The sequence below is a fragment of the Mustela nigripes genome, chromosome 3 (assembly GCF_022355385.1).
Source record: "Mustela nigripes isolate SB6536 chromosome 3, MUSNIG.SB6536, whole genome shotgun sequence".
NCBI lineage: Eukaryota > Metazoa > Chordata > Mammalia > Carnivora > Mustelidae > Mustela > Mustela nigripes.
The window spans coordinates 197,105,282-197,126,089 of record NC_081559.1 but is presented as its reverse complement, the minus strand read 5'-3'; the positions used below and the strand labels follow the sequence as shown (position 1 = coordinate 197,126,089).

Here is a 20,808-nt window from a genome sequence, read left to right as displayed (position 1 = left end):
ACAGCAGACACTTGGCCAGCGGCACCAAAGGGCAGCTGAAACAAAACTGTTTATTTCCCAAGGAGACAACGCAGGGGTTCACCACCCCAGTCCTGACGCTGCAGGGCTGTGAGCCGCATGTCACTTCCAGAAGAGCACGTTCCAGAAGAGCAGCCAGCAGGGGTAGAGGCCCAGAGCCAACAGGGGGAAGAGCAGGGCACCGTAGGTGTGGTGCTCCAGCACGCCCTGGGCCAGCGCCGCCAGGAAGAGCTGCCAGCCCTCGGCCAGGGACAGCGGGGCCTCCTGCAGCTCCCGCCACAGGAACAAGCTGCCCAGGAGCGTGGCTGCTGGGCTCGTGAGCACCAGCAGGGCAGCGTAGAAGGGCCTGGGGGGAGAAGCAGCACCAGGTGGGGCTCAGGGCGGGGCGGGCGGTAGGGGGGGGCACGGGCATCCCGTTGAGGGCATGGTGGTGGGAAGCAGCGCAGGCCATGGGCTTGGGGAGGGGCAGGCAGGCACGTACCGGGGCCCGGAGGGCGTGGTGAGCGCGGCAGCAGGCACCATGGTGGCGGCCAGCAGGAAGCCCAGCGAGAAGTTGGTGAGGGTGATGCAGGCCAACTGCAGTGCCAGGTAGATGAGGGCCACCAGCTTCAGTGCCATCCAGCCTCTGTCTGGGGCCTGTGCACTCACCACCCTGCAGGACAAGGGGCTCAGATGCCTGGCCTGTGTGGCCAGGGTGCCCCCGACCCCTCCCCCAGCCCAGCTCCTCACCGCTGGGTGCTATGCGGAAGGGCTAGGCCTGCCGCGTAGATGGCCAGCAGAGTCAGCACCACGGCCTCGGCCTCGGCTACGGGGAAGTGCTGGGTAGCCACGTGTTGGCTCAGCACCGGCAGGATGTAGAGGGCCAGACCCATGGCCTGTGAGATCAGCAAGGGCGCCACCAGCGAGGCCAGCCCGACGCTCTACAACAGCACAGACAACGGGAGGTGGGCCGTGGGGCCAAGGGAGCCCCAGGGGTCCTTCCCACCACCCCACCTATCGAGACTGAGCTGCCGAAGTGACGTTCGCCTGGAATCCCGCCCCAAGAGCAAGAGTGGGGGGAACCATCACCTGTGCTGGCAGGACGGGAGGGCTAGGTCCAGTGGCCCCCCTAGGCTCCTCGGGGCCCACTCCGGCCTCATGCAATTGCATCCACAGCTCCAGAGCGTGGTCTAGTCAAGGATCCTGACGACAGGTGTGATGGAACATACCCAGCAGCAGACCCAGGGCTCACTCCCACTCCCCCAAGGACGGAGGGTTCTCCCCAGCCTAGAGTGGAGAGGACCTGGGCTGGCCACACGCAGACGGGGGTTCAGAGGATATTTTGAGACCAAGGACCAAGAGCAGAAAGCCGGCAGCAGGCATGTAGAGGCCGATGGACACGAAGCGGGACAGCGCCGGGAGCAGGTAGAAGAAGAAGGACTGGTGCAGGCGCTCCAGGAGGTGGTTGAGCTTGCGGAACACGCCCTCCAGGGCCCTGCCAGGATGGGGCAGCGTCATGGTCAGCCAGGCCCCCCCAGACCACCCCCTCCCCGACCCCAAACATGGAAGCGGGGGCCAATAGCTACTTACTTGCCCACTGCCACCAAGTCATACTTATATTGTCGGAAGCTGTTAATGCCACGGATGGTCAGGGCCTCCACACGGTAGCGCAGGAAGAGGCCATGAGGGCCGTGGGGGCGGCCGGAGGCCTGCTGCAGAACCATAAGCAGCAAGGTCTGCAGACCCTGCAGCGGCCCGTCGACGGATGTCCAGTCCTGGGGCTGCAGCTTAGAGGGTTTGGGGGCAGAGTGAGAAAAGCCCCCCAGAGAGGAGCCCGTGGGAAGCCCAGGCCTCCCCGGAAGGCAGCCCCCCTTACCTTGCCCTGCAGCGTACACAGCAGCCCCCCTTTCTGACAGAAAGTCTGGAAGAGGTTGAGTAGATCGAGGTTGGGCAGCTGCCCGTTGAGCCCCTCCACAGCCACATCGAGGCTAGTGACCACATCACTGCTCAGCTCCAGAGCCACGGCTGCCTGGATGGCCCCCGCCCGGCCCTGCAGAGGGGACGACTGCATGCCTGTGGGAGCAGGGGAAGGAGCTGCCTATGGGGGCCGCCGAGGACAGCGGTTCGGAGAGGGACCGGGGCAAGACGACCCACCGGTGACGTTGACGTCGTGGTAGGCCTCCAGCCAAGCCTCTGTACCCAGAAGGTCTTGTTCTGTCACCAGGAAGATGATGTCTTTGGCCCAGTAAATCTGCCCTGGACACCGAAAACTAGGTCAGCAGGGCCTGAGACAGGGGCCAAACCGTCCCTGCCCGCAGCAGCCCCCAAGCCTCACCCCGAAAGTGGGCAGCAAGTGCCAGCAGCAGCCCCACTGCCTGGCTGTTGGTAGAGTCCGGGCCACAGGGGACGGTGAGCACCAGGGACTCGGTGCTGGCAGCGCGCGGGGCCCGCAGGATGCCGTACACGTTGGTACCAGACACCATCTGGACACGGCATGGGGAAGACTTAGCACCACCCTACCCCGGAGGGCTGCCCTCCCTCGTCGCCCTAGACTGCCCACCAGGGATTTCCCGGGCCCGGGACATGCCACCGCCGGGCTTCCCGGCCCCAAGCCACCCTCCCCAGGCGCGTTTTGGTCCCAGGCACTCCTCTCCCCCACAATACGTAGCGCTCGTGGGTCTCATCAGGAAAGGGCAGCCTCCGCGAGAAGCTCTGCGTGTACACTTCCAGCCCCACTGACCGCATCGTGCGCTCCAGCCACGCCACTGGCAGAGCCCTGGGGACACAAGGAGAGCCGCTCGGCAGAGCTCCCTGGCCTTGGCCACCACCACCTCCCCACGCCCGCAGCTGTGCGGCTCACCCCGACTTCCTGCGGTGCGCCGCGAAGTCTCGGGCCAAGCCCCGGGCACGGTCCCCGCCCGCGAACTGCTCCTCCACCATGGTGGAGCCCATGGCGTTCTCCGACATGTACGTGCGCTGGGTCAGCGGCGGGAAAGCCAGCGCCAGGAACCAGGCGACGCCCGCCGCGTAGCTCAGCACGCTGCGGGGAGAGGGGGCGACGGCGCCCCGGAGCGTTAGCGGGTCCGCGCGCTGCGGCCCCGGGCCTCCCCGCGCTGCACCGGGGACGGAGGGGCGTGTCGGAGGGACCCGGCCCCGGGGTCCAGGCGCTCCGGACGTCGGACGGGGGAGCTGAGCCGCGGGCCCGACGCCCCGAGCGAGCCCCGTGGGCGCCGAGACGCGGGCGCCAGCAGCCCGCGGGGGTACGGGGGCGCCGGCCCCCCGAGCCCCGGGCCCCGCGGATCCCGCCCCGGGCCCCGCGCTCACCAGAGCGGCGCGTTAAGACGCAGCACGAGGCGGGCGAGCGCGCGGCGGCGAACCGGGTCCGACAGGAGGCCCATGGCGGGGAGGGGCGGCTCCGGGGCCGCGCTCGGCCGCCAGCTCCAGCCGCGGGCCCGGGGCCGCGCTCCCGTCCGGCCGCCGCTCCGCTCCGCGCCCGCCCGCACTTCCGGTCCCGACGGCCCTCGCGCCGCCGCGCATGCTCCGAGCAGAGGCGGTGCGCTTCCCCGCCCGCCCCGCCGCGCGGTCCCCGGGAGGGCGCGCCTTCAGGACGCGCGCGGCGACCGGCGGCCGCCCGGGCTGGCGGGGCAGAGCCAGGTCGAGCGCCCCGGGGCGCGGGGACTGAGACCGGGGCGTCGGCAGACTCTTTCCTCTGGATGTTGGTCATTAACGGCAGCGAGTGCGCAAGGGACATCCCCGTGGGGACGCAGCGCCGAGGTCATCAGGGTCAGATGACCACAGGCAGCAAAGTGCAGATGGTACTCTTGGTCAAAACGAGTTTCAAAGGAGCTGGGGTATGTGGAGCAAAAGCGGGGAGCACCCCAGTTCAGGTCGGGAGGTGTGCGGGGAGGGCTGCAGGGGCTGGTGCTCGGGGCGCAGGTGTGGAGAGAAGACCTGCCTCCTTCCCCCAGGTGAGAACTTGGATCTGTTGTGCTTTTGCTGGAGTCTGGGGCTATGTAGGCCCAAAGGGCTCCTAGGGTGGAAGGGGCCATTCGGTCCAAACCACAGTCCGGAAGATGTGAGACATGGCCCCCACATCGCCATGGCGGGCCCCAGATGTGCTGGCGGGACAGACACCCATCCCCGCCCGATGGCTGGGCTCATTACGCCAGGCTGCACCTCACTGCTCAGCGGCCTTGAGCCCTTCCTGGCACAACTGCTCTGTCCGACCTGGGACACGCCCCCCCCCCTTCTTTGGGCTGTGACTCTTGACACTGCAAGCAGGAGGTCCTTCATGTGTGGGGGACAGGGACGGTCCCGAGTCACCCGCCGGTTGCAAGCACCAGGCCAGGCTCTGAGGGTGTGGAAACGCCATGGCAGATCAAAGTTCAGCACTGTGTGTGGGTTTTATTCTGGAACGGGGGGCGGGGGTGCAGATGTTCAGTCCCCTAACAAAACAGAGGCCTCACGGACATGCTGTCGAACCACACGGTCCAGCAGTGTGTGCACGTCCCGGGCAGCCCGGGCAGCGGCCTCCAGCACCGACTCTAGGTGGTCCTCGTGGAGCCTGGCATCCATTTCAAGCAGCGCAATCTGGCCTGAGGCCGGCAGCAAGGCCAGGGCCAGCTGGGGACCGCCAGCGGCCTCTTCCACGTGGCTGAGGTCCGCCAGGGCCGTGCTGTCCACAAAGCCAGCGGAGCAGGCGCACACAAAGTCCCGCATGGGTACTCCAGCGTCCAGCACTGCCAGCGTGGCTGCGTTCACACAAGCTGCGTAGGTCCCGCCATCTGCTTGCAGCACCTGCAGTAGCCCCCGTGGCATCCGTCCATTAGGCTCCTGACCCCTGGCTCCCAAACCCTCCCCGCCCGGGCCCCTCTCCCTCCCGGGGCCGGCGGCTGCTGCTTGCTCACCTGCACGTAAATATCAATCTGGGAGCGTGGGTGCAGCTGTGTGAGGATGGCCGCCTCGAAGGTCTGGCGCAGCTGCAGGCTCATCTCACAGGACTTACGGTCCCCATGGGGTCGCCGCTTGCGTTCACCTGTGCTGAAGGTCGCAGAACTATACTGACAGTTCACCAGGGCCCTGTCTGGCAGGGCTCGTGCTCGGGAGCCCCGGATCTGGGGGAGGAAGGGCACGTAAGCCGGGCTCATTGCTCCCCAGCTCCCACTACACCTTCCTCCGGCTCAGACCCAGGCCTCAGCTTCCCTCTCACCCTCCTACTTTACCTGCAAAGCAGCCTGCGGGAGGGCTGCGTGGCCAGTCTCTAAGCCACCACCGCGCCTGGACAGCATTTCTCTTAGCCAGGCTTCCCCGTTTCTTCCCTGCCTCACGCCCTCCCGGCCGTTCTCCACTGGTAGCGACAGCCGCTAGGTTCGCAAAGCCCAGCTCCGACGCCGTCTGCTCCGCTGCCTCGCAAGCTTCCCCGCCGCGGGCGACATAAAACCCTCAACAGTGTCCCCGACCGACCGAGCGGCGAGCTGCTGCTTCCCTGAGACGACCGGGTCCCCCCTGGAGTCCTTCCGCGCCTCCCCGCGAGCAGCCCTCCGCCCCGCAAACCCGCCTCGCTCCTCCCTTCTCCGGCAATGGAGACGCGGCGGTAGAGCCGGGAGGTTCACTCCCGGCCCCGTCCTCAGGGCGCTGACGGCCCACGGAGGCGTCCAGCGAGGGGCTCCCGGAACGGACGCCCGCGGTGACCGGGCAGGGAGAGGCAGGGAAGCGCGGGTGGCCGCGGAGCCGCTCGCCACGCAAGTCAGGTGCAGCCCGAGGACGGCGCCGGCGCGGAGGGGAGCGGAGGGGCGCGGAGGGCGCGGAGGGGAGCGGAGGGCGCGCCCGGCGCCAGCGGAACGGCCAGGGTCGTGCGCCGGAGGGACGCGCCGCCGCACGCTGCAGGGGCTCCGGCTTCGACTCCGAGTGCGCCGCGGCGGCCCCGAGCAGGGGCTGGGCGAACGGAGGCGCGCGCCGGCCGGGCCCCCCGAGGCTCGGCCCGGCCCGGCCCCCCGAGGCCCCGGCCCCGCCCGGCTCGCGCGCCCCACTCGCCTCGTGCGGCCCGTAGACCACCGCCAGCGCCTTGGTGTTGCCCTGCTCGATGTAGGCCGAGCCGTCGGCCTGCGCGAACACGCCCATCCGCGCCTGGATCCGGCGCAGCTCGCCGGCGCGGCGTCCGTCCACGCGGTAGCCCTGGTCCGACAGGAGCTCTAGGCCCGCCATGGCGCCGGGCCGCGGGCCGCGCTTCCGTCTCCCGCCGGACCACAGTTCCCGGCGGCTCTGACCCGCACTTCCGGCCGCCGGCGCCGCGGTTTCCGGCGGTCCGGCGCCCACTTTCGGCCCCGGAGAACTAGGGTTCCCCCAGGGGGCCCGGCGGCCCCCCGCCGCCCACCTCTGGTCCTGGGAAACGACGCTCCCCCGCGGCGCCGCTTCCCTCCCTTCCGGCCCCGAGGATCTTCGGCGGTGCTGAGCCAGGGGAGGAAGACGGTGCCTGCGGCCGTTGTGGGGAGCGGGCCCACGGCGGCCAGAGGTGGAGATGGGCTCGGGAAAGAACTGCCCCCGTCGCGCCCCCTCGGGTTCGTCGTGGGGGCGGTTCTCGTCCTGCCCGGGCCCTCCCCGGCTTCTACCCCACGCGCCTGCGCCCCGCTGGCCCCGCCCCCACCGAGCCCCTGCGCCTGCGCCGGTCGTGCCCGCCCCGCCCCCACACCTGCGCCCGCCCCCACACCTGCGCCCGCCCCGCCCCCCCGCGCCTGCCCCGCCCCCCTGCGCTTGCGCCTGCGCCGGCGCCCGCTCCGCCCCGCCCCGCGCCTGCACCTGCGACCGGCGGGCTCGGGCTGCCGCCCGCTCTCTGCGGCTGGGCCTGCCTGCAGGCTCCCGGTGGGTCCGGTGGGCGGTCGCAGCTCGGAGGAAGCCGCGTCCTGTCTCTGATGGTTTCTCGTTCTTCTGCAGCCATCAGTGCATTCATTCTCCCGAGCTGAGGCTGCGTTGTGTTTTGTCCTTACACTTCGGTGTTTACGTGGGGCGCCTGGGGGGCTCAGTGGGTTAAGCCTCTGCCTTCCGCTGGGGTCATGGTCTCGGGGTCCTGGGATTGATGAGGGAGCAGGAGGCCGGCTGAGGACAGCAGAAGCTGGCGCCTCGCACCCCTCTGCACCCGCTCCCCTCCGTAATCTGTGTGGCCTTCCTCAGGCAGCCCTGACCGCCGTACAACGGTAGCTAGTTGACTTGCAGGGGTCGCAATCCTGCGGGACAGCAGTCTCCCTTGCTCTGCAGATGTCCTGAGATCTACAAACAGGGAGGTTCCCTTATCACCAGCACAGATTTCCGGAGGCAAGTAACTCTCGGTTCCTGAAGCCCTCATGTCTCCCTCCCCACCATAAACGAAACTGGAGGAGGCTGAGGTAGAAGGGAATGTCAGTGACAGCAGGATCGTAACACCCACCAAGGATCTCCCAACTATCTTGATGTTAATGGCTGACCTAAAGACGACATTGGTCAAGCCACAAGGGCAAGACCCCCCACCCCCGCACCTTGTAGGCCCTCTTTAACATATGAAAACTCTGCTGAAACCTCCCTTCCCGTCACCTTCCCCCAACCACAAGGTGTGTAACCTGCCTACCCTCAACAACCCGGGGCAGCAGCAGCTCTTCCTGCCCACGGGTCCTGTCCCTATGCTTTAATAAACCACCATTTTGCACCAAAGATGTCTCAAGAATTCTTTCTTGGTCATCGGCTCTGAACTCAGCCCACCGAACCTCACCTAGGTTCTAGAACTTCATCAGGATGGAGCCCGGCATCGGGCTCTCTGCTCAGCAGGAGCCTGCTTCCTCCTCTCTCTCTGCCTGCCTCCCTTGCCTACGTGTGATCTCTGTCTGTCAAATAAATAAAAAGTCTTAAAAAAAAAAAAAAAAACCGGGACGCCTGGGTGGCTCAGTTGGTTGGACGATTGCCTTTGGCTCAGGTCATGATCCTGGAGTCCCGGGATCGAGTCCAGCATCAGGCTCCCAGCTCCATGGGGAGTCTGCTTCTCTCTCTGACCTTCTCCTCGTTCATGCTCTCTCTCACTGTCTCTCTCTCAAGTAAATAAATAAAATCTTTTAAAAAAATAAAAATAAAAATAAAAACATATCTCTAAACCCCAAGATACGTGGTGGCCATCATCGCCGCAAGCATACACGCACCGAGAGACATCCGAAAGGTCTCAGGACTGAGTTTTCATGGAACAGTAGTGCATGACCTTCTCCTCGCTAGAGCTGCCCCCTCAGGGTCCTGGAAACCTTGTTCCCAAAATACCTGGGAGGCCCGCACTCTCCCTAACCCCTCCCGACTTGGAAATATATAGGGGCCCCTCCCCAGGATCCCAGTGCAGCTGTACCTGCCCCCAATCCCACCCCGGTGCTTTAATAAAACCACCTTTTTGCACCAAAGACATTTCAAGAATTCTTTCTTGGGGCGCCTGGGTGGCTCAGTGGATTAAAGCCTCTGCCTTCCACTCAGGTCATGATCCCAGAGTCCTGGCATCGGGCTCTCTGCTCAGCAGGAGGCCTGCTTCCTCCTCTCTCTGCCTGTGTCTCTGCCTACTTTTGCTCTCTGTCAAATAAATAAATTAAAAAAAAAAAAGAATTCTTTCTTGGCCAGGTCCTTCCAACCCTAACGTCTTTCCTACTATCTAAAGAGAATATGAGGGGCGCCTGAGCGGCTTAGATGGTGAAGCTTCTGCCTTTGGCTCAAGTCATGATCTTGGAGTTCTGGGAGTGAGTCCTGCCAAGGGATCTCAGCACGTAGTCTGCTTCTTCCTCTGCTTCTCCTCTCTGTTTGTGCACTCTCTCTCCGCCAAATGAATAAATAAAATCCTTAAAAAAATAAAAAGAATATGAGCTTGCACGTGTACAATACAAACTATGCATCAGTATTTTTAAAGAAGATTTTATTTATTTATTTATTTATTTGACACAGACAGAGATCACAAGCAGGCAGAGAGGCAGGCAGAGAGAGAGGGGGAAGCAGGCTCCCCACTGAGCAGGGAGCCCAACGTGGGGCTCCCTGTGGGTCTCGATCCCAGGACCCTGAGACCATGACCTGAGCCGAAGATAGATGCTTACCCACTGAGCCACCCAGGCGCCCCAAATTTTTATATGTTGAAGTAGACTTACGGGATCCTGGGGGTTGGGCTAGGATTGCCTCTTGCCTTTAGCAAAGTGTCAGCATCGAGGCAGCTGAGCCCCTAGAGGAAAGTCGCTCTGCCTGTTCCAAGGACTTGTCAATGGGTTCTAGATAGTAGGAAATTTAATAATTTCTCTTCTGGGGGGGTACCTGCCTTCGGCTCAGATCATGATCACCGGGGTCCTGGGATCAAGTCCTGCATCGGGCTCCCTGCTCAGTGAGGAGTCTGCTTCTCCCTTGCCTGCTGTGCCTGCTGTTCCCCCTGCTTGTGTGCTCTCTCTCTCTCCCTCTCACAAATAAATAAATAAAATCTTCAAAATAAGTAAAATAAGTAAAGAAATAAAATGGGCCTTGTTCCCCTTCAAAATGAAGACGTGCTTGCTGCTTCCAGGACAGGTCTAGCGGGGCTTGTGTGTCTCATGCTGGGTAACCTCAGCCACATCGAGTAACAAAGCATAATCATGTCATTAAGTCTTGCAGTCCTGGGGCTTGTCTAGGCCCATCGAGGTGGTTTGCACTCAGCATCTTTCCTGCTGGTGGGCACGGCAGATGGCGACAGCTCTGGTCCTGAGGGCTTCCTCTTCCATGTCTTCGGTGACTGATGCCGGCTATTGATCCGGACCGGAGACGGCGCCGGGGCATGGCCTGTCCGCGCAGCCAGTGCTTCCTGGAAGGTGACCTCCAGCTGACCTCAGAAGACAACAAGGTAGGCACATTCGCTGTTTTAAGACCAAGCCTCGGAAATCGTATAGTGTTATTCCCAGCAGCCTCTGTGGGTGGAGGTGGTCACAAAGTTCTGCTCGGGCTCCAGGGAGGGCAACACCGGCCTTGACCCTCAAGAGAGGCCAGACCAACATCAGGACATAAGAGCAGGTAGGCCCGACACACTGCAGCAGGCAAGAGCCCAGTCCTGCCAGCACAGTGTCCCCTTCGAGGGGGTCTCCGAGCTGAATGCAGCGTGAGGGCGGGGAGCCAGCCACGCCCCTGCACCTGCCCCCGTCTGAGGCCGGGATGGCCGGCGTCCTCGGGACTCACCCCCTGCCATCCACCCACCCTCAGATCTCTGGCTGGTTATTGGGGGCGGGGGGGTGATTGGGGCTTTTCCCCTCAGCAGGTTGAGCCTGTGTTGTCCCCCTTCTAATCGGGTCAGTGCCGCGGTGGCTGTCCACTGGTGCAGGTGGGAGTCCCGCAGGTGTCCCACACTCTCCTGCAAAGCAGTGACACTAGTTGCCCAGGACAATCCGTGATACTGGTCCGGGGCCTAAGGAGCCCAGGGCCCAAAGTGGCCGGGTGGTGGCTGCTCCCCCCAGGCCAGTGGAACCTTTCTTGTGTCCCTTGGTGGGAGTGTCCCTCTGCCCCCCGGGAACTAAGACCTCCAACCCGGCAGCACGAGCACTTCAGTGGGCCACTCCTGCCCCGTCGATTCTCTGACCCTGTGCTGTACCCATGGGTAGATCCAGGGCTGCGGCTCACACGTATGCAGATCTGGGGGCTACGTTTGGGACCCTAGGACCGCTCCGGACGCGGCAACTTGCTCAGAGGTGTTGAACTCGAGCCTGAGATTTTTTTTTTTAATTTTATTGATTTATTTGACAGAGAGAGATCACAAGTAGGCAGAGAGGCAGGCAGAGAGAGAGGAGGAAGCAGGCTCCCCACTGAGCAGAGAGCCCGATGCGGGACTCGATCCCAGGACCCTGAGATCACGACCTGAGCCGAAGGCAGCTGCTTAACACACTGAGACACCCAGGCGCCCCGAGCCTGAGATTTATTACAGAGAAAGGACAGTGATCCAAATCAGCAAAGGAGTAAGGTTCATGTGGCAAAGTTAGGGAACCAAGCACAGCTTCCAGAACCTTCTCCACACAACACATTATACCCCCCAGGATCCAGGGGTGACAGTGCGTGGGAGACTCCATACTGAGGCTGGGCAGGGAGGCGCCCTCCATCTAGCACGTACCCCGACGCCAGAGGCCGGAGCGCGGGACAAGCCCCTGTACTGGTTTGCGCAGAGCAGGCTCAGTGAGCCACTCCTCAGGAATGGCGGAACCGTCCCCAGACTGAAGCCCCCAGGGACCCGCTAACGGGAGCGAGCGCATCTGCTAACGGGAGCGAGCGCATCTCACAAAGGAGAGCGCTCTTAGCCCTGCTGTGTGCCTCCTTCCTGCAGAGTGCTGTTTCCCAAAACAGAAGGTGAAGTCATGTGTCCGAAATCAAGCGAACAGAGTGAGAAAAGAAACCCTACCACGTAGCATAAATTGTTCAGAGTTGAGCAGCATCACAAACATCACAAAACACAGGGAACCCACATAATGTCATGAATTTCCCTTCTGAAATATTTCTCTAACACGCTTTCCTTATGCTTTTTGGATGCACGCTCTGATGGCCTGTTAGGGTGACCACCAGCGGGCTCCGCTGGTGGAGAACGTGACTCTTGATCTCAGGCCTGTGAGTTTGATCCCCACATTGGGTGTGGAGATGACTACAAGTAAAATGACAACAGTTGTGTGATGTGTACATACAGAGAGAAGTCTCTTTTCTAACATGTTTGATTAAAGCTTCTTTTTACTATAGCTTAGAAAAGTTATTTTCAGGGAACAGCTCCTGTGGGTAATAGGGTGTCAGTTTTTAGGATCATTAAATTTGAGGAGCCCTCTGTCAAGTTTCGTGTACATGTGAGCCCTGAGGTTTCAGGGCCTTCATGGTTTTCTTGTTTGTGACTAAACAACCTTAGACATGGTTTGAACTGATGACACCCATTGGCCAACTCAGCTGCCCAAGGTGCCCCGGCGCACAGCGTAGAGGGAGGCAGGTGTGTCCCTGGAGGCAACAGCTTAGGGATTCCAGGAAGTGGCTGTTCCCACTAACCCCCCCGCAAACGCAGCCCAGGCCCTCTTTCCAAGCAGCCCCTCCAGCTCATGCAGCACAGGGGCCGTCGCCATGGGAAGGGAGCTTGAACTGATGGTGATTATTTTACTATTGCAGATTTTACAAAATGCGGCCTTATAAACGCTCTACCAAGCCCCCCTGCCCCGGGAAGGGGCTGTGTGAATGAGGGGTGAGCCTCTTGACGTCCCAGTGAGCCTGTCCCCAGAGACCTGACCCCTGAAGATAGCACAGACATATCCCAATGGTGGCCCCCCCACCAGGGGGCCAGTAACCAGCTGGGAATGTGCAGGGCCCTCCGCAGACGGTCACTTTTCCATTAGGCTGATGGGGGACTTGGGACGATGGTGAGTCCCACATCACGAGCTCAGCGGTGCAGGCCCGTGGGACTCCTCTGCTGGGCCCTCCAGATGAGGCTCAGCCAGTACTGTGCTGCCCAGTGGCCAGTGCTGCTCACGGGGGAACCCTGTAGAGCTGCTTTGTGAGCTTTACTGACCCCCACCCCACCCCATCTTTGATGGAAGCCTGGCTTCCTAGGAGCCCAGTCTGGGTCAGCACAGCTGGGGCTTAGGCTCCCCCAGCCAGGGAGGCAGCATCGCTGCTGACTGTTCTTGTGTGGCTGGAGAAGGCCTTGTGTCCTGCGGTGTGGTGGGCTGAGGAATTGTAAGGACCTATTTAGCAAAAGGCTTTCATTAAAGTTAAACTGTCCCTGCTCCCCTTCCCACGGGGGATTCACTTAAAAACAGGTCCTAGAAACCAGCTCCAGGTCACGACGCCCAGATACAAGGGTGGGTCAGGCCAGGTGGAGACAGCGGATCAGTGGGGGATGCGTACTGTCTCCCTGGTTACCAAGGAGTATGGGCCCCGCCCTTTGGGAGCCCTTTTGGCGCCAATCCCAGCCAAGGTGTGATAGGCTGGGTCAAATGTCTACTAGGGTCAATTGTAACTCCACTGGTCACCTGCATCACTGTGGACTTTCCTGTGTGTGTTACAATCTCATCGGTCACCTGTGCGTGGCCAGGCCCGACCGCATGGCCTTTGCCCTTCGAAGCCAGTCTGTGAAACAGAGAGGGGTCGCCCTCTCTTGGAAGAGGTGTGGCCCCGAACATTCGGTTAGATTCCTGACGCTTGGCATGAAATAAAGCTTTGCTTGACCTTCGCTTTGTATCAGTCTCGCTCCTTTGATCACGGACCCATTATTGGGGCACAACAGGAATCCCCTCCAGAGACCCAGAGCCCAGGCCTGAAAGCTGTGAACGGTACTTTCTAGGGCAAAAGGAAGCTTGTGGATATGGTTCAGTGGAGACGGGTAGACTGTCTTGGCCCTCGATGTCATCACGATCGTCTTTGCGAGATGGAAGCGGATGGGGGTTCGGTTAGAGAAGAGAAGGCGAGTGACGGTGGGGACAGAGACCAACAAGCACAGGAATGCGGCGCCCCGAGAATTCTCCCCCGGAACCTCTGGAAGGAACGTGCTTGTGAACACCTCGATTTTAATCCCCGAGACTCCGCCCAAGCTTCGGCCCCCATAGCGTGGTGCTTGCGGTTCAAGCCTTCAGCCTGTGCTGAGACCCTTTCCGTCCTCTGTCGCCGAGATGATCTCCACGTCCCCGACATACCACCATCAGCGCCAACGTCCAGGCCGCCTCCTCCCGGGGGGCAGCGTGCGGGGGAGGCGGCTCATCCGGGAGCAGCGGCCCCGGCTCTGCCGGCGGGTGCTGGGGCATGGCAGGCCTGGCTCATCCTGCCCGGCAGGCCCCTCCGCCCAGCGGCTGGCCACGGGCCCTCGTGGTGCAGCCTCCAGGACTGGGAACCGGGCTGGGAGCGGGGAGGTTCTGGTACCAGTGCCAGGTCCTGCCGCAGGCCCGGCCCAGACAGCAGACCACCTCTCACACACGCTGCGCGCCCTTTGGTCCAAGTCCAGAGTGAGGGTCACCGAGCTGTCCCGGAAGTCCTGGCCCTCAAGGTCGAGGCTGGATGGAGGCGTGCTGTCACTTCAGCCACATTCTTCTGGTCAAAATAAGGGACAGCGCCGGTTCCCACGCCAAGGGATGATGCCTGGGCCTCCTTTCCTGGGGAGGGCCCCGGGCGAGTCTCCGTGTGGCTGCTGGGTCAGCGGCCACGCGTCCTCTGGCAAGGCGGGCGCGCCTGCTTCCGTGGGGGCTGGGAGGCTCAGCGCCCGTGTGTCCACGCGGGGTCCCCGGCTTGGCCTCGAGGCGCCGGTCCGTCAAGAGGACAGCATGTGCTGGGCTCCAGGTGGCGTCCGCGGTGCTGCCCAGTGAGTGGCTTCCCTAAGCCGCAGCGGGGCGTCGCCCAGGGCCCTGCCGGCCGCACCGGGGACCTGGACCTCAGCGACGGTCAGAGGGGACCGCTGCTCACCTAAGGACTTTTCCTTTGGCTGAAATGGAGGTAAAATTGGTTGACAACCTCCTGAGTGAGCCTGCGACCCCTGTCTCACACCCGCGCTCGCCGCAGCGGGGTCCCCACCGGGAGGCCACCGCCGCTGCAGCCGACTCGCTGCGCCCCCCAACCCCGCCCCACGCGGGCCGCGGCTGGCTCCGGCGGGCCCGTCTCCCTGAGCTTGTTTCCGCGTGTGCCGAGATCCCACGTTCCTTCCTCCTCCTCTGGTTCCGCGCGGTCACTCCCTCAAGGGCCATCCGTGTGGTGACAGACAGCGGCCTCTCATTCTAGTTTCTGGCTGAGTGATGCTCTACGGGGTGTGTGCGAGCGAGTGTGCGAGAGTGTGAGTGAGCCAGTGAGTGTGTGGGTGTGCGAGCGAGTGAGCGAGACAGTGTGTGGGTGTGAGCCGCCCCCTCTGTCCGCTCCTCCGCGACGGGCACGGGCCGTGTCTCACTGTGTCGATGGTGCTGCTCGGACCCCCCACCCCACCCCGGGTGCAGACAGCGGGTGGAATCCGGGATTCTGTTTTCTCCGAAATACGCAGGAGTGGACTGCCTGAGTCATAGGGCATTTCTGTTCTTCCTTTTCTGAGAAAGTCCGTGCTGTTTTCCGCAGCAGCCACACCGGTTAGCACCCCGCCAGCAGCACACGAGGGTTCCCTTCGCCCACGCGGCCGCCCACGCCTGCTCTTTCCCCGTGTTTCCCACACGCGCTGATCTAACAGGCGGGAGGTGACGTCTCCCTGTGGCTTTGCTTTGCGTTTCCCTGACAATCGGCTGATGTCAAATGTCCTTTCATGTGTCTGTTGGTCGTCCGCATGTCTTGGGAAAAGTGTCTGCCCGTTTTTTCATCAGGTTGCTTGGTGGGTTTGTTGTTGTTGTTGAGTTGCATGAGTTTTTGTGTATTCCGAATATCGACCCCATATCAGGTGGGGGACTTGTAAATATCCTCTCCTGTTCAGGACATTGCCTTTTCCTTTCTGTGATGGTTTCCTTTGCACACAAGCAGGGGGAGAGGCAGAGAGAGGAAGAAACAGACCCCTCGCGGAGCAGAGAGCCCCACGTGGGGCTCGATCCCAGGACCCCGGGATCATGACCTGAGCCGAAGGTAGATGCTCAACCGACTGAGCCACCCAGGTGCCCCACGTGTACCCAGGTCTCTTTTTGTCCTGCGTTGCGGAGGCTCTGTTCGTCCACTTCTGAGGGCTGTTTCTGAGGAGGCCCCTCCACATGTAGATGTGAATTTGTTGCGTCCTTGGAAGGAGGCGAGTTCTGGACCTTCCATGCCTCCGTCTTGTGAAGAACTTTTTAAAATATTTTTTTGTAAGGCAGGTCTTCTAGCAGGAAATTCTCCATCTTTGTCATGGACTGCCTTTATTTTACCTTAATTTCCCAGAGGTCACTTTCCAGAATTTAGGATTCTTGCTCAAGTCATTGAAAGAAGGACTGGAAGTGTCATGTCATTGTTTGCTGCCTCCATTGTTTCTGTCAAGAAGTTAGGTGTTGATCTTACTGGGTTTCCTCACGTGCAAGAAGTCATTTTTATCTTGTGACTTTGGAGGTTTTCTCTGTCTTTTATGATATGCTCCCACAGAGCAGCCACATCCCTTGGCATGTGGCCCTTCTGCGGCAAACAGTCTCCCTTGCACGGAACGTCTTTCACGCTATGATCTCTTCCTTTAGAAAGGAACCTCTTCTTCCAAGGGCCCACCTGATTCAGTAGGTCTCACCCCACATAATCTCCCTTTATGCCTCCTGTAATTACGTATAAATAACTTTATTGTGGCTGTAAAGCCCCTTCCCTTCTTGGATTACACAGGGTATGTCCAGGAGTGCAGGCATCCTTGGGGGCCTTTGAATTCTGCCTGCCACATTGCCGCTTTGAGAGGGGCTGGGCTGGAGGTTCACTGCCCTGAGCCTGTCATTCCTTTGAGCCAAGGTCTCTAGTCTTGGCAGAAATGCCCTCCTCCATAACCCTGAGACTCGGGGAGTTCCTAGTTAGAGGAACTCTTAAAATTGTCATCATGTCCATCGAGCTTTAGGGCAGTCGCTGCCCCATCTCCTGGAACACAGCTGTCAGAGGCGGCCCCCTCCACGGCTGGCTCTGTGAAGCCCCCACCCCCCTCCCTGGAGCTCGCTGTTCCCAGAACCTGCCTGTTAACAAGTGGAAACCGCCCTGAGCAGACCCGCAGAAAGGAAATGACCATGTGAGACAAATACTCCTTGTGACTAAGGGAAGGACAGGCAAAGCGCAGAGCCACCCCATTAGAAGCGCCCGGGTGAGGGAAGGAAGTCCTTCATGGCCTCGAACCTGTGAACCTCACTGCTCCCCTTACGCGGGCTCCCATGCCACCCGGAATCTGCTGCCTTCAGCCCTTTCCCGGGGGTTCCCTGCTGCGCGCCCCGCCCTCTCCCACGACATTGTCTCCGCTGTCTCCCCAAGGGCCCCTGGCCTCCATGTGCGCTGCCCCCCACCCCTGCCCCAGGCTCAGCCCCGGGCTGATGCACTTGCTGACTCACCCCTGTCCCTGGATTCTGGCCTCCCCGGTTTTCATTGTGTGGCTCCTGCTGCCGCTAGGCCAGAAGAGCCCCCTCCTTTAGGCAGCGGGAACGCTCACTCTCCCAGCCCCTTCCGAGGTCGTGCTGGCTGCCACCGCCTTGTGGACCATGCCTGGCCACCCAGCCCCGCAACAGGCACCGGCAGGTGGAGATGCTGCCGCTGGCGGCAGTGGGGTTGCCCGGATCCTCGACTCCCTCTTCCTGCACCACGTCCGTGCCAGGCTGGGATAAAGGAGCTTCCGGTGAACAGACACTTCTCCAAAGAAGACACTTCTCCAGATGGCCAAAAGACGCATGAAAACGTGCTCCACATCACTCAATATCAGGGACATACAGATCAAAGCCACAATGAGATCCCACCTCACAGCAGCCAGAATGGCTAAAATCAACCACTCAGGAAACGACAGATGCTGGCGAGGATGCGGAGGAAGGGGAGCCTCCTGCACTGCTGGTGGGAATGCGAGCTGGTGCGGCCACTCTGGAAAACAGCATGGAGGGTCCTCAGAAAGTTGAAAATTGAGCTACTCTACGGCCCAGCAGTCCTACTACTGGATATTTACCGTAAAGATACGAATGCAGTGATCCGAAGGGGCATGTGCACCCGAATGTTTACAGCAGCAACGTCCACAATAGCCCAACTGGAAAGAACCAGGATGTCCATCAACAGATGAATGGATCAAGAAGATGTGGTGTCTCACTCTCTCTCTCTCTAATATATGTAATATTTTAGTATTATATATTTAATAGTATCTGATTTAATTTAACAATATTTAAGATTAATAATATATATAATTATATAATATTAATGATATATATTCACATATATATAAATACTATGCAGCCATCAAAAAGGAAATCTTGGGGGGCGCCTGGGTGGCTCAGTGGGTTAAAGCCTCTGCCTTCGGCTCAGGTCATGATCTCAGGGTCCTGAGATCGAGCCCCGCATCGGGCTCTCTGCTCAGCGGGGAGCCTGCTTCTCCCTCTCTCTGCCTGCCTCTCTGCCTGCGTGTGGTCTCTGTCAAATAAATAAATAAAATTAAAAAAAAAAAAAGGAAATCTTGGGCGCCTGGGTGGCTCAGTTGGTTGGGCCACTGCTTTTGGCTCAGGTCATGATTCCGCACTCCCGAGATCGAGTCCCCCCTCAGGCTCCCGGCTCCACGGGGGGTCTGCTTCTCCCTCTGACCTTCTCCCCGCATGTTTTCTCTCGCTGTCTCTCTCACATAAATAAAATCTTAAAAAAAAAAAAAGAAAGAAAAGAGAAATGAAATCCTGCCATTGGCGACGACGTGGATGGAACTGGAGAGTATCGTGCCGAGCGAAGTCAGTCAGTCGGAGAAAGGCAGGTTCACATGAGCTCTCTGATAGGAGGAATTCGAGAAACAAGGAAGGGAAGGAAAAATAAAGTAAGATGAAGCCAGAGAGGGACACAAGCCATGAGAGACTCTTAACCACAGGAAACAAACAGAGGGCTGCTGGAGGGGAGGGCTGGGCGCGGGGTGGCTGGGGATGAGCATGAAGGGGGCGCGGGCGGGTGGGCGGCGGGTGTTGTAGGACACTGATGGCTCACTGAGCTCCACGTCTGAAATGGAGAATACGCTATATGTTAACTGAAGCTAAATTAAATTAAAGAAAAAAAGCAGCTTTTCCCCTGCAGAAGGGGCTTCCTAGAGGGACTCTAGGCCCGAGTCATTGGGCTGTCAGGGGCCAGAGGTCAGAGGTCAGCGGTCAGGTGTGCCCTACTCAAGGCGATCGGAACTGCCAGGCCCCGGAATGCGGCCGAGGCACGGGGGCAGGGAGGCCACTGACCTCACAATGACGGGGTCCGGTCCACTGTCCCCGGCCAGCCCGCCAGCTGCTGGCAGCTGCCGCCCCTGATGCCGGGCATGTCCCTCCTGAGCAGCTACGAGGGCCTGCGGCAGGAGATCCAGCGGCTGGCGCAGGAGAACGAGGAGCTGCGGCGGCTGGTGCAGCTCATCCAGGAAAACCAGGAGCTGAAGCTGGTGCTTCGGAACCGGGGCAGCAGCCTGGGCTTCTGCAGCTCAGGGATCCTAGCTGAGGTGGCTGCTAGCCCCCGGCCGTCCCGGAGGAGAACCATCAAGTTCAAGGATGCCGAAAGAGGTGAGAAGCGCCAGGGCCTGTGGAGCTTCACTCAGTCAACTTGTGCCAAGAGCCTGGAAAGTGGGGTAAGCCCTGCTTCCAAGGGCAGCAGCCTGTCAGGAATGGAAGGTGCTGGGGGACCGATATGAAGAAGGGCAGCCGTGAGAAAGTGGTGTTGGAGCAGGGCTGGACCCAAGTGAGGGAGCCACAAGGCTGGGGTTGAGCTGAGAGTTAGTCTGTGCAAAGGCCCTGAGGTGGCAGCAAGCTGGGTGTGTTGAGGCGTCGTGCTGAGCCAGCGCTGGTGAAGGGGAGGGCAGGCGAGGACCAGGAAGGCCCTGCAGGTCGGAAGGAACCTGACCGCAGGATCTGGGCCTCTGGGGCTCCCGGCCTGATGGGATGGGGTGGGTGAGGTTCGTTCTCCTGTTGAGAAGTGACAGGCTTGGCTAGGGCAGGGGCCTGAAGGCTGAGGTGAGGAGGTGGGTGAGGGCAGCTCCCAGGCTTTAGCCTCAGCTCTGTAAGTAGGGCACTGTCCCTGGTGCGGGCAGGCTCAGGGGACCCCAGTCTCATGGGGACAGGCACCATGCTGCAGGGAAGCCTCTGGCTGTGCAGATCCACAGGGAGATATGGGGAGGGGGCATGCCAGTCCTGGCACCGGCTTCCATCCCTGCTGCTGAGGGACCTGAGGCAACAACAGGGGAGACAGTGTGACCGGAGCTGGGACTTACACTCGGGGCTGCTCTGTCCAAACGCTGCAGGCAGGGTCACTGCAACAGCTTGCTTCCCACAGTCCTGTAGCCTGGGAGTCCGAACTCAGGGTGCTGGCGGGGCTCTCGGTGGGGCTCTGCGGTTGGCTTAGAGCTGGCCGCTGTCTAGCGCGTCTGCAGCTTCTGGAGAGAGCAAGCCGTTTCTTCTTACAGGGGCGCTAATCCCACCCTGGGGCCCCACTCTCATGACTTCATCACCTCGCATAGATCCCGCCTCCAAACCCCATCACGGTGTGGGGTAGGTAGGCTCCAACATACGCATTTTGAGGGGACGCCATTCAGGGCATAGCAGAGGGGCCCTCCTCGGAACACTCGCATCAAGAAGTGTGCTGAAGGAGGCTGGCAGGAGGAAGTCGGGGAGCAAGTCAGGAGCCCATCACGGTAGGTGCTTCCCACACACACAGCTGGGGGACGGGGGACGCACGGGGTGGTCAGAGCGGGACCGGGCACTGGGATGTCTGGGACCTTCTTTGGTCTTACCAGCTATGATCTCAATGGAGGTGAGGTCAAGAGAGCCAGGACACGAGTGGGGCGGAGGATAGACCCCGCCGGGGAGGCGCAGCCCAGGGACGGAGCCGCTGGGCGCTGCTGGAAGGGCGTGGGTGGGGACTTCAGCAGGTGTGCGCTGACGAGGACGATCATCAGCCACAAGGGGAAGATGGTGCGGTGTGTGAGGGGAGGGGGGCGTGGCTGGGTGGCACTGAGAAGGCTTGCCCAGGTGGTGGAGGATGTGGGTCGTGGAAGTCTCCGGATAGATTCTCAGCTGAGGGCCCAGTCGGAGAGGCCGTGTGGGGGATTTGGTGGGATGATCACCCAGTCATGTGGACGAGTGCATGGGCTGTCCGCCGGGCAGCTGCTGTACGGGAACGAAGGAGATATGGTGGGGCCGCAGGCGGGGGTTCTGACTGAAAGGGAGCTGCTGACCACCACCTTGTGGTTTGCTCAGAGCAAGCAGAGGTAGAGCTCCT

General features: G+C 61.0%; 2 protein-coding genes across 3 annotated transcripts; both read right to left on the bottom strand.

The window, feature by feature from the left end:
• Window positions 1-30: 30 nt before the first annotated feature.
• Window positions 31-3,470, bottom strand: GPAA1 (glycosylphosphatidylinositol anchor attachment 1). The gene is made up of 12 exons (XM_059395342.1): window positions 3,322-3,470; window positions 2,858-3,037; window positions 2,662-2,773; window positions 2,333-2,480; window positions 2,152-2,253; window positions 1,874-2,070; window positions 1,588-1,784; window positions 1,339-1,492; window positions 1,087-1,182; window positions 748-938; window positions 500-670; window positions 31-364 (listed from the first exon to the last, which is right to left on the bottom strand). The coding sequence occupies exons 1-12, from the start codon at window positions 3,393-3,395 to the stop codon at window positions 121-123; spliced, it is 1,866 nt and encodes a 621-aa protein (XP_059251325.1). The 5' UTR covers window positions 3,396-3,470; the 3' UTR covers window positions 31-120.
• A 911-nt stretch (window positions 3,471-4,381) lies between these two features.
• Window positions 4,382-6,364, bottom strand: EXOSC4 (exosome component 4). 2 transcript variants are annotated; one of them, XM_059395340.1, is made up of 3 exons: window positions 6,031-6,364; window positions 4,905-5,111; window positions 4,382-4,794 (listed from the first exon to the last, which is right to left on the bottom strand). In XM_059395340.1, the coding sequence occupies exons 1-3, from the start codon at window positions 6,199-6,201 to the stop codon at window positions 4,435-4,437; spliced, it is 738 nt and encodes a 245-aa protein (XP_059251323.1). In that variant the 5' UTR covers window positions 6,202-6,364; the 3' UTR covers window positions 4,382-4,434. The 2 variants fall into 2 exon arrangements, with proteins under 2 accessions (XP_059251323.1, XP_059251324.1); XM_059395341.1 differs by lacking the exon at window positions 6,031-6,364 and adding an exon at window positions 5,220-5,959.
• Between the last annotated feature and the right edge of the window lie 14,444 nt (window positions 6,365-20,808).

Excerpts from the sequence above, each read along its gene's own strand:
- EXOSC4 (XM_059395340.1), bottom strand. The coding sequence starts at position 6,201 with ATGGCGGGCCTAGAGCTCCTGTCGGACCAGGGCTACCGCGTGGACGGA. Across the intron at positions 5,112-6,030 it reads TGGTCTACGGGCCGCACGAG|ATCCGGGGCTCCCGAGCACG; the intron begins GCGAGTGGGGCG and ends TTCCTCCCCCAG. Across the intron at positions 4,795-4,904 it reads AGATTGATATTTACGTGCAG|GTGCTGCAAGCAGATGGCGG; the intron begins GTGAGCAAGCAG and ends GGGCTACTGCAG.
- GPAA1 (XM_059395342.1), bottom strand. The coding sequence starts at position 3,395 with ATGGGCCTCCTGTCGGACCCGGTTCGCCGCCGCGCGCTCGCCCGCCTC. Across the intron at positions 1,183-1,338 it reads TCTTGGTCCTTGGTCTCAAA|GCTCTGGAGCTGTGGATGCA; the intron begins ATATCCTCTGAA and ends TGACTAGACCAC. Across the intron at positions 939-1,086 it reads CTCCCGTCCTGCCAGCACAG|AGCGTCGGGCTGGCCTCGCT; the intron begins GTGATGGTTCCC and ends GTGCTGTTGTAG.